Genomic DNA, 13,878 nt, shown 5'->3' on the forward strand with positions numbered 1-13,878 from the left:
ATGCTTGCAAATACTTATTTTACTTTACAAAACTGGAGGTGTTGCTGTCCCTTGCTCAGCATTTCCCTAAAAGTAAACATAAGTAAACAAGCTAGAACCAAGATTAGGACACCAGCTATCAATCACAAGCTGGTGGATGCCACCTGTGCATGTCTGCTTGTGGTGTCTCAGTCCAGAGAACGTATCATGCATGTGGAAGTTGCTACACTGGCTTTCCAGGAAAAACCCTGCAGGGCAACATAGTCAACCCATAGAAAGACGTGTCCTTTCCCATATACTGAATTTTAGCTTCTGGCTGACACATGCCCTAAAAAGGAAGACAATCAAAAGGTCTGACAGCGTGTACAGTAAGTGTGATTTACAGATTATAAATTAAGTTTAATAACACCTCAACGTAACCTTATGGTCCAAATGCCTTAATCTTGTAGACCTGAATAGTTATTTTTTATATAAAATGTTACATGAACATACAATAAACATTTATAAGTACACTAACTATATTATAAACAACTGACAGTCATAAAGTGCCTTAATGCTAAGCAATTAGCAAAGATTGTTTTTGGTTTGTATAAATTTACAAAGGAGATGGCTAGCACATTCCTAAATAATAAACTGCTTGATTTTTGATACCAGAATAGAATCAGTTCCTGCATTTATTAATGCTGACTGGCCTTCTACTTTGTAAGGATTATGTAAATGTATAATTGTATTTCATCGTTTGTGCCAACTTATCTATGTATCAAAGAATTATTGCATAGTAAGCTAAAGCAACAAGCATCCTAGAAACGATGTCCTGTTAGTCTACCAAGTAGGCATCATATCTGGAAACCACATTCTCCCAAGATGCTTTGAAACTTCAAAATGGATTTGCTCCAAGTTGTATTTGTTGTCTGGAATGAGCACTTCTTCCATAATGGACAGTTGAGTTAGTCTCCTTCCACACATTTTTACAAACTCAACAAATGCACTGCAGGAAACTTCACACTCTCCGAGGCCAATGGCCGTCAAATTTTTGCAACGGTCAGCAATGCGGATGAGCTCATCGTCCAAAGGCTGAAGTCCATTCGCACAAACCACCAGCTCAATCAAGCGAGGACAGTTCATACCTATACGGCCCAACATAGCCTTACTTACAGCACGACCAAAGTAAAGATGCGTTACCGGAGTCTCTTCTCGGAAAAATGCATCAAATTCGTCTTCATACAGAAAGAAGTACATAACAATATTGACCTTGGGTGAATGCTTGATGAGTGCATCCCAGCTTTGCTTTTTTATTGTGTGAAACTGTGTCTGGCCAGGGTTTTCACTTACAACATCAATACGAAGATGCTCGAGACGCACATGTTTTTCTGAGGAAAGAGCCAATAGCAATTCATCACTTAGAAGATGGTAGTTCAGGGCAAGTTCTCGAAGGCCATGACACTGATCAGCTACACACAAAATTCCTGTTGGCAGTAAAGATAGTAAACAATAGATTATTACAAGCATTACAAAAATTGTATTAGATATATGCCTTTGAATTTATTAATTTCCTCCTCCACTCCTTCCCAATATGACATTGCCTAACTTTGGCGGAGTGGGGTTACTGTGCAGAGGATAAAATTGCATATTTCACGAAAATGTTTTAGGTTTGCTCTTTGAATTAATGAATATGAATAAATTGTTTGTATACCTTACGCAGGCAGATGCTACATCTTCTGATTACATTATGAGTACATATCAGGCCCCGTACACACGACCGAGTTTCTCGGCAGAATTCAGCCAGAAACTCGATCGGAGCTGGATTCTGCCGAGAAACTCGGTCGTGTGTACACTTTTCAGCGAGGAAGCCGACGAGGAACTCGTCCGGCCGAATAGAGAACATGTTCTCTATTTCCTCGTTGTTCAATGAGGAAAGTCGGCCCGCCGAGATCCTCGGCGGCTTCAACACTGAACTCGAAGAGGAACTTGATGTGTTTGGCACGTCGAGTTCCTCGGGTGTGTGTACCGGGCCTAACTCATCTTAAAGAGCCCAGAGTTCAAACTTTATTGTATATGTAGTACTTTAAGTCCTGATGAAGGGGGACTTCTCTTAATCCTGAAACAAGTTGGTGGTTTTGTTTCATGTCATCTTGCTTATGAATTAAAGGGCTTTTAGTTTGGGCTCTAAGGACCAGTATTGTTGTTCCATCCTTCCCTTCTTTATTTTACAATTCTCTCATGACAAGTGTAAAGTTAAAGGGTAAATTCACCTTTGTACACTTTTTTTCCTTCTAAATTTCAGCTCCCCTATGCACCAATATAGCATTCATGTACTTTTTTTTGCAAAAATATCAAAGATTCCCATTACATCTACAGTCACTTACTTTCCTTGTCCTTATCCACGTTTCCAGACATTTCCATTAGTAATGTCTTTCTTCCTTGCAGACTGTAGGTCATGACACAGGAAGGAGTTGACCAGCTGACCTCATTAGCACACACCCTGCATTATGCACCTGCCCATCTCCAAGTGCAGTTTTTTAAATGAAATGCATTCAATCAGTGATCACCCTTCGCACTAAATACACAATATACAATGGAATTGCATAGTGTATGGCCATCTTTATACACCTAAAATTACTAGTTGCGCTTTCAGTGCCATAAATTGTTAACGGCACACCAAACACAGAAGCAAACACACATTTTGCCATGTGGAAAAACGAGGGACAAATGCTGCAAAACACACAGTAAAAAACACACAACCCACAAAACGCCAAAATGTCCCATTAACCACATGAAAACACAAAAACAATGAGGCTCCTTTCACATCTGTGCGTTTCCTTGCATTTCCGGAATGTGCTGCACCAAAAATTGCAGAAAAAAAACACACCAAGCTCCACTCTAAAAAAAAAAAAAAAAAAATCTGAAAATTCTTTGGGGCGATGGCTGTGTGCAGGGCAGCCCATTCAGGTAAATGGGCTGCCCTATGTGCGATGAGTGAAAATGCTCCAAAACACCTTCCCCGTCACAAAAAAAAATGCCAGTTTCCACTATGCAGAGTTGTAAACGGGGCTTGACAGCTGAGTGTTTCTGTCCACTCCTTCCTATGTACTTGTATAAAGATGGCCATACACTATGCAATATGATTGTGTATTTAGTGAGATAGGTAATCACTGATTGATTGCATTTCATTTAAAAAAAATGTCCACCTGGAGATGGGCGGGTGGATGATGCAGGGTGTGTGCTAATAAGGTCACCTGGTCAACTCCTTCCTGTGTCATGACCTACAGTCTGTAAGGAAGAAAGATATTACTAATGGAAACGTGGATTAGGACAAGAAAAGTAAGTGACTGTAGATTTAATCGAAAGCTTTAATATTTTTGCAAACAAAGTACATGAATGCTTTGTTGGTGCATAGGGAAGCTGGAATTTAGAAAGAAAAAAAAAAGTGTAAAAAAGGTGAACTTACCCTTTAAAGGTACTTCATATTGGGAAGGTAGTTTTGTTAGGAGGCGTCAGATAGTTAAAAAAAAAAGATGCAGTAGGAATTAAAAAAATATTTACTAAACTGGACAGTGAAGGAAGGCTGGGTTCACACTGATACGACACAACTGTTGTAGGACTATCATCCTACTTTGCCCTGCTATATCTGTCTTACATCGGTCCTACTTCCAACCCACTTGAATGAATAAGATAAGATTTTGCCCTGACTTTAAGATAGTACGACTTGTCCCTTGACCAATCAAAACAATCCCAGAGTGACATAAATTCTTTTTACTGCTGCTGTAATCACCATGTTGGATGTCACAAGTTTGATAATTAGGACAAGGCTCCTACTTTGATCCGACTTCAATGATATTCAATGGGCTGAAGTAGGACTAAAGTCGGACCAAAGTACTACAGGGAGCATTTTCAAAGTCAGACCGACTTGTGTTGGACCAGTTAAGACGGTTCTCATAGGGAAACATTGATTTTCACACATCATGAGACATGAGCTCCCAATGTCGGACTCTGAGCATTTGTCGTACAAGTGTGAACCCAGGCAAAGGCATGGCCAACTATTTAATCTAAAATGGATAAACCTGAATTGAATAGAATATGTGCATTTCAATGATCATGAGAATAGTGAGGAATCAGCCCAGAACTACATGGGAGAATCTTGTCAATGATCTCAAGGCATCTGGGATCATAGTCACCAAAAAGACAATTTGTGACAATCTACACCGTGAAGGACTGAAATCCTGCATCGCCTGCCAGGTCCCCCTGCTCAAGAAAGCACACATACAGGCCCATCTGAAGTTTGCTAATGAACATCTGAATGATTCAGAGGAGAACTGGGTGAAAGTGTTGTGGTCAGATGAGACCAAAATCAAGCTCTTTGGCATCAACTCAACTCGCCATGTTTGGAGGAGGAGGAATGCTGCTTATGACCCCAAAAACACCATTCCCACCGTCAAACATGGAGGTGAAAACATTATGCTTTGGGGCTGTTTTTCTGCTAAGGGGACAGGACAACATCACTGCATCAAAGGGACAATGGATGGGGTCATGTGCCGTCAAACATTGGGTGAGAACCTCCTTCCCTCATTCAGGGCATTGAAAAGGGGCGCGGATGGGTATTCCAGCATGACAATGACCCAAAACACACGGCCAAGGCAACAAAGGAGTGGCTCAAGAAGAAGCACATTAAGGTCCTGGAGTGGCCTAGCCAATCTCAAGACCTGAATTTCATAGAAAATATGTGGAGGGAGTTACCAAAGGACAGCCTCAAAACCTTAATGACTCGGAGAGGATATGTAGAAGAGAAGTGGGACAAAATCCCTCCTGACATGTGTGCAAACCTGATGACCAACTACAAGAAACATCTGGCCTCTGTGATTGTCAACAAGGGTTTTGCCACCAAGTATTAAGTCATGTTTTGCGAAGGGGTCAAATATTTGTTTCACTCATTAAAATGCAAATCAATTTATAACCTTTTTAAAATGCTCTTTTCTGTATTTTTTTGTGGTTATTCTGTCTCTCACTGTTAAAAGAAACGAAACCTACCATAAAAAAATCGTACAAAAAAAAAAAACGTACAAAATCAGCAGGGGATCAAATACTTTTTTCCCTCACTGTATATGAATAGTCTGTATAGTCTGTATAAGCATTGGGGAATTGTTTAAAGGGAAACAATTTGAAATTACATTTCATCCTGTTAAACCTCTAAGGGCTCTTTCACATGGAGCGGATCCGTAATTGATCCGCTCCGTTAGCCCGTTTGGCTCAGCGGGGATTCCTCCGTAAATCCCCGCTGAGCTGTCGGCGGACAGGGCGGTCCTCGCACACTGTGCAGAGACCACCCTGTCTCTCCTCCGCTCTCCCCTATGGGGAATCGGATGAATACAGACCGTCTGTCCGTATTCATCCGATCCGTTCCGCCGGACGGAAGAAAAATAGGGTTTTCTTCCGTCCGCAAAAGCGGATCTTTGCGGACGCGGATGGTTGCGGATGTTAGCAGATGCATCATCCGCTAACGTCTGCAATCCCATAGGGATACATTACAAGTCCGTAAACGGACTTGTATTAAACGGACCGTTTGTCCGTATGTGTGAAAGGGCCCCAAGGGCTTGTTTACACACACGTTGGCCCTCTGAATAGCTATCTGTTGTGTATAGCTCTTTAGAGTGTGTTTGAAAGGTGTTGAGGAGGCATTAGGTCACCTCCTTATAGCCTGTTTTAACCAGTAAACACCTGCACCTCCGTTCCCCAACCACATGGTTATACGCGGCTGTTGGGCGGCCTTATTCAGATGACTGGTTTGTGTTCTGTATGCAGTACTGCCCCCCCAAGTGTGACAGTGGGTATAATTTTTGCTGTAAAGCGATGGCCATGGCATTAGAAAACCCCCGGCAGCCACATCGTTTTATCCACCCCAACCGCAAGTGTAGACGAGACTAGATGTTTTACTGACATGTGAAGGGTAGTACATTTGAAGACTTCAGATATAACAAAATGGCTGGCCAATTAGAATGGCTGACCAGACATTATTTATTTGCTTGATTCACTGGGATGTTTACTTAATGGTTTTGTTTTTTAAATGTTTCTTACCTGCAGGTGAAACGTGGGGACAACTGCTCATTTTAAGTAGCTTCAGAGTATCACTATTATTTGCCACCAAAACTTTCAGTGAAGGATCATCCACTGGTGTGTCATCGATCTTTATTGAAGACAATGACTTTGAGTTGACAAAGACAACAGTCAGTGCTGCTACGAAGTGAGACTACAAAAAAAAAAAAATCGGTATTATTTAATTTATTTGGTTTACTGTACACAAATACTGTTTAAAATAAAAGTACTGTATAATAGCTAATGAATAAAAAAATTCCCCAAATGGAATAGAAAGTTTGTTCTGGGCATTGCAGAAAAATATGGGGGATTCCATTGCTGACTTTACTGGCATTACTTTACCGACTCTGGTTTTAAAAATTACGTCTGGGCAGAAAACACTAATTTAAAGCAGAACTTCACTCTCTCAATCAATGTTGACTATTTTTAAACATGATTCTGCTAGCATTAGTAAATAGATAGGAAAGTACCGTATTTATCTGCGTATACCGCGCACTTTTTTGCCCTTAAAATCAGGGTAAAATCGTGGGTGCACGATATACGCCGATACCCGCTTCCCACGCTGAGTTTGAACTGCGCCGCCGACATATACCGAGAGCAGTACACTTGGGTATACTCAGCTCCCCTTGCGGTTATGCGAGAGAAGCCGAGCGTGGCCGAGCATGCCCGAGTGTAAGTAATAAAAAAAATGTTTTCAGGAATTTCAAGGCCACATTAGGGGTGCACGCTATACGCGGGCCTGAAATGTATTTAGGCAATTTAAACAGAAAGTTAATTTGTGCTTTAGATTAGACATTTTAGCACTCCTTGTCATACCTTAGAAACATTCATAAAACTTGGTTTTGCTGTTGATATCAGTCCAAGAGTTTTAATGGAGCAGTTTACGAGCTGTGACAGGATGTCACATGCTGCTTCAGCTGACTCTGTGCAGCTATCAACCTAAATAATAAAGAAAGATAGGTTTAACACATAACTTTATTGACTATATCTCCCCATTTAAACTATATAAACAAAACAGATCGTTTTCACAACTTGCTGACGCGCCATAGTAATTATACTGCGGTGGGGCGGCACGTGCAGGCACAATTACGTACCTGTATGTGATTGTGCCTGCTCCAGGTTAGGAGCATGCAGCGTGCCCCTCCTGTGACTGCGGTGTCCACCAAACACAGGAGATTACAGTTACTGGTAATCGGTAACTGGGTATCATGTGATCGCTATGATTGGTCAAACAACCTGTAAACATGTAAACAACCTGTCATGAATGGCTTTCGATTTATGAACAGCTTGCTTACTGTTTGCCTTTTTTTTACACTGTTATTGTTTATACAATGAAGATCACTGTATAAGACATAGTTTTAGCTGTCATAAATGGTTACATTTTTAATGAACAAGTTTCTTTTGGTTGTAATCTGTGATTGGTCCGCAGAAACCACATGGTACCTGGCTACCTGTACCATGTGATTAGCTCTAGCCAATCACAGATCACAACCAAAAGCAAGCTGTTCAGCTAAAACTATGTATTTTACTGTAATATTCACTGTATGAACAATAACAGTGTAAAAAAAAAAATGATCACCTTCACCCCCAGAGTAGTACACTTTAAATAAAATAAAAACAAAAAAAGTAATTAAAAATGATTTATTTACTAAAGCACAGTTTCGCCCTAAAGTGGAACTTCCGCTCATCTGATTCCCCCCCCCCTCCGGTGCCACAATTGGCACCTTTCGGAGGGAGGGGGAACAGGATACCCTTTCCCACATCCAGGAGCCTCAGCCACGGGTGGTGACGTCACGGCTGGGGCTCCCTCCTCCTCCCTTCCCCCTCCTCCCTCCCCTGGCCGCCAGGCCAGTAGGAAAAAGAAGCAGGCCTCGCGCATGCGCAGTAGGGTACCCGGCGTGAACCCGAAAGGCTACACTGCCGGGTACCCTTACCTGCAATGGCAGCGGCAGCACCCGACAGGTGATGGAAACATCAGCTTCGGTGCCCACATTGCTGGACTCCAGGACAGGCAAGTGTCCTGGCTTTAAATTTTTTTTTTGGGCAGAACACCATATTTTTTTAACATACTGTCACCAGTCATCCAGACTTTTTTACTTTACGAGATACATTGGGATGTGGATATGAGTGTTTGCCCCTGGAACTGGTTAAACCTTTAACCGATTCCGGACCGGCCACCATACATATACCGTGGCAGGGCAGCCCGGATGCACAAAAACACGTACCTGGATGTGATTTTGTGCACACGGTGTAGGGGGCACGTGCATGCATCGCCATGATTGGACACAGCGGGAGACAATCAGTGGGTCCAGTGGCCGTTATGGCTGCAGCTAACCACCGAGACAGGAGACGTGGAACATGTAAACAAGGCACGCTGATCTGTCAGTGAGTAAAAGAGAGATCTTCTGTTTTAGCTAAGCTGAAACACGATCTCTGTTTTCCTCCAGAATAACACAGTTAGAAATCACTCCCTAAAAACATTTTACCCCTTGATTGCCCCCTAGTGTTAACCCTTTCCCTGCCAGTGTCATTCATACAGGGATCAGTGCATTTTTTTAAGCACTGATCACTGTATTGATGTCACTGGTCCTCAAAAAGTGTCACTAATGCCCTGTGGTCTGATGAAAACGAACCGATGGACCATTTTCATCGGACAAACCGATCGTGTGTGGGCCCCATCAATATTTTTCCCATCGTTGAAAAAAAAAATGCCGGCATTACAAGTAAAAAAAAATGATAAAAATAACCCAGAATTTGAAGACGCAATAACTTTTGCGCAAACCAATCAATATATGATTATAGGGATTTTTATCACAAATATGTAGCAGAATACATATTGACCTAAACTGATGAATAAATTTGATTTTAACGTTTTTTTTTTTTATTGGGAGTGTTTTATAGCAGAAAGTAAATAATATTGTTCTTTTTTCAAAATTGTCTTTTTTTGTTTTGTAGCGCAAAAAATAAAAACTGCAGTGATCAAATACCACCAAAAGAAAGCTCTATTTGTGGGAAAAAAGGACATCATTTTTTTTGGGTACAGCGTTGCACAACCGCGCAACCGTTTGTTAACAATGCAGCGCCGTATAGCAAAAAATTGCCTGGTCAGGAAGTGGGTAAAACCTTCCGGGGCTGAAGTGGTTAATGAGAAATTAGTGGAAGTGGAATTTTTTTTATTACATTTCTTAATTTTCCCCAATTTTTTTACAAAAACACATACCTCCACTGCAACCTTAACCCAATATGTCAATTTTTTTCTTCATGTATTTTTATGCACATATTGTGAACAAGCCCTTAAAAGTGCATTTGGTATAGTTTTTGTTTTAGTTTTGGATAGAGTAGGAAAAGAGTTCTACCTTTTGTAGAGCTTTTGTTGATGTCTGTATTCATGATTTGGAGAGTCACCCCTTTATTTGTCCTCGTGATCATTTTCACTGAGACATAAGGTCAAGAGAAATCCAAATTTTTACTTTTTACCAGAGCAAAAGGTAAACGTTATTCAATCAATGGGGACAAATGTTCTGATGGTAGATTTCTAGGATGGGAATTCCCAGCACTTTGAGATTTCCTCCTATTTCCTGTTACATCTCTAGGACAGGAAGTTATAGTAAATCTCCCTAGTGAGACACAGCAAAAAATAACCTGATAGGGGTTTTACCTTTCCCCACCCCTTCCAAAATATAATCCCCTGCAAAAATCCAGTACCATTAGCGGTATCCCTGAGCCAGACTCGGGATCGCTTTGCAGTATCCAGGCGGAGTTTACTTACCTTGTCCCCTGGATCCTGTGATGTCTCCCTGCTGTGTGATCGGGCTGTCTCTTCGCTCGATTCACACAGTGCCCATGTGCCGCCGAGCTCTGTTCCCTGCGACGTTACGACGCACAGGGGCAGAGATCGGCGGCAAATTCAAATAAAAAAATACACAGTATACATAAAGTATACTGTATAAAATCAATATACACCACCTTTGTCCCTAGTGGTCTGCTCAGTGTTCTGCATGCACGTTTATATAATAAATACTGTTCTTTCTGCCTGGAAACTGTAGATTGTCCATAGCAACCAAAAAGTGTCCCTTTACGTCAAAAGTCAGCTAGAAAACAGCGATAATAAATTAAAATCACTTGCAGAATTGAGCGATAGCGATTTGTGGGGAAATTCGTCATCAAACACTGAAAGTAATGACAGCGACAATTCTGCAACTAAGCAAATTTCAGTGTTTTTGATTTGATTACATTATTGATTAATTTTTATTATTATTATATTATTATTTGTTATAATTATTTATAGTTATTTATTATATTATAATTTATGATTTTGTTTTTTAAACTTTATCATACCCGAGATGTCTACTAGACTCTTGTTTGGACATATTTAAGTGAGTTATTCCTAAGAATTACAGGCCTAAAATATAAAACGCCAAATTTCCATGCAAAATAATTGTACCGCTTTCAGCACCTAAAATCTGACATAATCATACCGCCAGGGAGGTTAAACTTTACCAGTCTCAAACTGCCTAAATTTGGAAACCAAAATTAAAGTGGCTCTAAAATCTAAACATGTTTTTTTAAACTTAATGAATTTTGAGTAAAGTGAATATTTAAAGTTTTCTATAATAACAGATACAAATTACATTAAAAAAATGACCTTGCTTAAAGGGTCACTAAAGGATTTTTTTTTTTTTTTTTAGCTGAAATGACTGTTTACAGGGTATAGAGACACAATAGTTAACTGATTCCTTTTAAAAGTGATTAAAAATAGATAAAAAAACAATCATATAATGTACCTACAGTTTAGTTTCGTTTTTGCTGTTGTTTGCTGGTTCTCTGAAGTACAGAGAGCCAATAGAGGGCAGTCAGCCAATAGATGGCAGTGATACTTTGTCTAAAACTCCTCAGCACCAATCCAGTTTTGTTTTACACACAGTAATCACACCTCCTTGATTAGTCACCACCGTGAGAAATCTCCCAGTACTGTGGTGATCAGGAAACAGACAACCAGGAAGTGTCCAGAACAGAGAGGATTTACAGCAACATCAAAGCAAAAACGAACAATGAGGACATGAAACCAGGACTGCAGTAAGGTAAAGGAAGCTATTTAGCTAAAAAAAAAAATCCTTTAGTGACCCTTAAAAAGTCTAAGCAGTTTCTTACTACTAGACTAGTTACAAGTTGTGCAGGCTGCTCTTGCTGCTAACTCAGGCTACCTTACTTTACAGCAAGTCACTGGCCTGGAACAAGCGTGGAGGTCAAGAATGTCACAGAAAATGTTGAGTTCCTGATCTGCATACTGGAGTGTTGTAGCTACTGTGTGAGCATGACAACCTAGCCACTAGCATATTCAGAAGAAGGTCACAAATTGCATTCCCTAGATTTTCCCAGTACAAGTCTCCTAACACATTTTGTACAATTTCCTGTGGCTGTTGTCCAGCCAAATGCAGTAAATTAAACTGGGTGGATATTATGTAATATAAAAGAAGCAGATACGTAAAGTTCTGTTATTTTGTGAAATTATAGAACTAAATTAGGTTGTATGCTGTACCTTGAAGCTAACATACTGAAGATGGCCAGCATGCCTTTTAATGATTTGCTGAATGAGATCAGGATGAGTAGACTTCAGATATGATGTAGCTGGCTGATTAAGCTCAAACTCAAACTTTCTCCATAGCTCAGGGATATGAAAAACCTCATTCCATCGGCGGCAAACAGATGATGCACGTGCTCTGTCCACAAGAGGAAGGTACTGAAAGATATGCAGTACTACATGGTGCGGCAGACTTCCCCAGTCAAGTTGGCAGGATTGCATTTGAAATTTTTGAAGCTTAGATGATTGAGTATCTTTTTTTTGTTTTTTATTCCTCTGCAGTCCTTTCACAACCTGGCTATCAATTGTAACAGTTAGTCTACCTCGTTTCATTCTAAAAAAATAAATAAAAAATTAGTGCATTAATAATGGACCTCTTGCACAAACCCAACACAAACAGATTATAAATAATATTACAACTATATAACATTTCCTAATTAAATAATATAATTACGTTTTTTTTTTTAATTAGGTAACAGCATGATAATGGGGTCTGAAGACCCCCAGACTGGGGAGGAGAAGTTGGGTTGCATACAATGTCACCATCATGTCTCCAAAATTTGCAAGCCAATGCTAACTGACGGTTCACACTAGGACGACACCACTTCCAGCGCGACTTTCAGAGGCGACTCCGACACGACTTGAGCATGAACCACAGGGCGATCTGGGGCGATTTACAACACGACTTGAAGTCGTCTCCAGGACAAGAGACTTTCCAGTGGCCAATCAAACAACAATCAGCTCTAGGGGAGGGAGAGGTTTGCCTGAGAAATGTATGTTATCTTCCTGGAAAGTCGCTTCAGTTAAGACAGTGATCAGACTTGGAGGCGACTTCCATTGAAATCAATGGGTACAAATCACCTACAAGTCGGATTGAAGTAGTACAGGAACTTCTTTTGAAGTCGGAGCGACTCGAGTCGTGTGTATTAACACCGCTCCCATTCACTTGCATTGTTTTTCTTGGGACGACTTGAGGCGACTTCAAGTCGGATCCCAAGTCGCCCCAGTGTGAACCGGCTCTAAATCATTTAGATGGAATACACAAACCATCCAGCAGAGACCTTCTATTAACCCTTATAGCAGTGCCATTAAGAAGTTTAGCAGAATCCTACACACTTCTTTTCAGAACATAGATAATCACACTGAACCCCAGAGATTTGTAATGGCTATCCAAAAGGATGTATTTAAAACATTCCAGTTTACAGCATTTCTAGCACAATCTAGGGCATAGTAATTAAACGACATTTCTCAAACCAACAGCCTAATAATGGCATTGCATATCTCATTACCTGAGGCATTACGGCATGCCGTAAATGTTTTAGCAAGCAGTGTTTTTTTTTCTTTGATTCATACTTACCTAGGTCGGTCCGATGCTGCATCTGTCTTGCGACGCCTCTAACACTGAGAGCCGAGTGATCGAACACCGTCAATCACTCGGTTCTCACAGCTCCCAGAGCAGAGAGCTGATGACTGTCAGTCACAGCTCTCTGCTCTGTCCCCTCCTCGCTCACCGGAGCGCTGGGCTGTGAGGGAGGCGGGAGGGGCTGGCTCAGCCTCTCTCGCTGAGATCTGGTCGGATTCCAACCCCAATGGTCGTGATGACGCAGAGTCTGGACCAATTCTGTGACATCAGCAGAAAGCGGACTTCAGCCTGCTCTCTGCTGAAAAAGGATCACAGGAGTGCAAAATAATCTGCACTCCTGAGATTCATAGGAGAAGTACAGAGAAACAAGCTTTGTCTGTACTTCTCCTCCATGGCGGTAATGCCGAGTGTGGCTTGAGGGGAATTTTCATTCATCAAAAGTGGTAACCCCGAGCCACATTTGGGATTGCATCGCAGTATCCTGGGAAAGTTACTTACCTTGAAGCGCGTCCCCGCGCCGAATAAACTGCGCATGCGTCGTCCAGAAATTTCCAGCCGTGCTTTGCACGAAATGACGTTGCAACGGCGTAATTTTTTTAACTTAGACATGAGTTACGTCCATCCCTATTCACGGAAGACTTACGCAAAAAAAAAAAAAATTCAAATTTCGACGGCCATACTTAACATGACAAGTCTATCTATACGCAGCAAAATACCAGTTTTAACTATACGCCGGAAAAAGCCGACTACAGACGACGTTAGAAAATGCGACGGCCGCGTGTACGTTCGTGGATCGTCGTAAATCGCTAATTTGCATACCCGACGCGGAAAACAACGCAAACTCCACCCAGCGGGCGCCGAAGTATTG

At 41.2% G+C, this 13,878-nt stretch overlaps 1 protein-coding gene across 5 annotated transcripts in view; it reads right to left on the reverse strand.

Moving 5' to 3' along the window:
* Positions 1 to 338: 338 nt before the first annotated feature.
* LOC120932399 (F-box/LRR-repeat protein 21-like) overlaps positions 339 to 13,878 on the reverse strand; it is a 119,768-nt gene continuing 106,228 nt past the window's right edge. For all 5 annotated transcript variants that reach the window (XM_040344743.1, XM_040344741.1, XM_040344739.1 and 2 more), the window contains 4 exons: positions 11,606 to 11,981; positions 6,883 to 7,005; positions 6,049 to 6,220; positions 339 to 1,445 (listed from right to left, as the gene is read on the reverse strand). In XM_040344743.1, the coding sequence (XP_040200677.1) occupies positions 802 to 1,445; positions 6,049 to 6,220; positions 6,883 to 7,005; positions 11,606 to 11,980 (1,314 nt within the window). In that variant the 5' untranslated portion in view covers position 11,981 and the 3' untranslated portion in view covers positions 339 to 801. The remainder of the gene's footprint in view (positions 1,446 to 6,048; positions 6,221 to 6,882; positions 7,006 to 11,605; positions 11,982 to 13,878) is intronic.

The sequence above is a fragment of the Rana temporaria genome, chromosome 3, assembly GCF_905171775.1.
Source record: "Rana temporaria chromosome 3, aRanTem1.1, whole genome shotgun sequence".
NCBI lineage: Eukaryota > Metazoa > Chordata > Amphibia > Anura > Ranidae > Rana > Rana temporaria.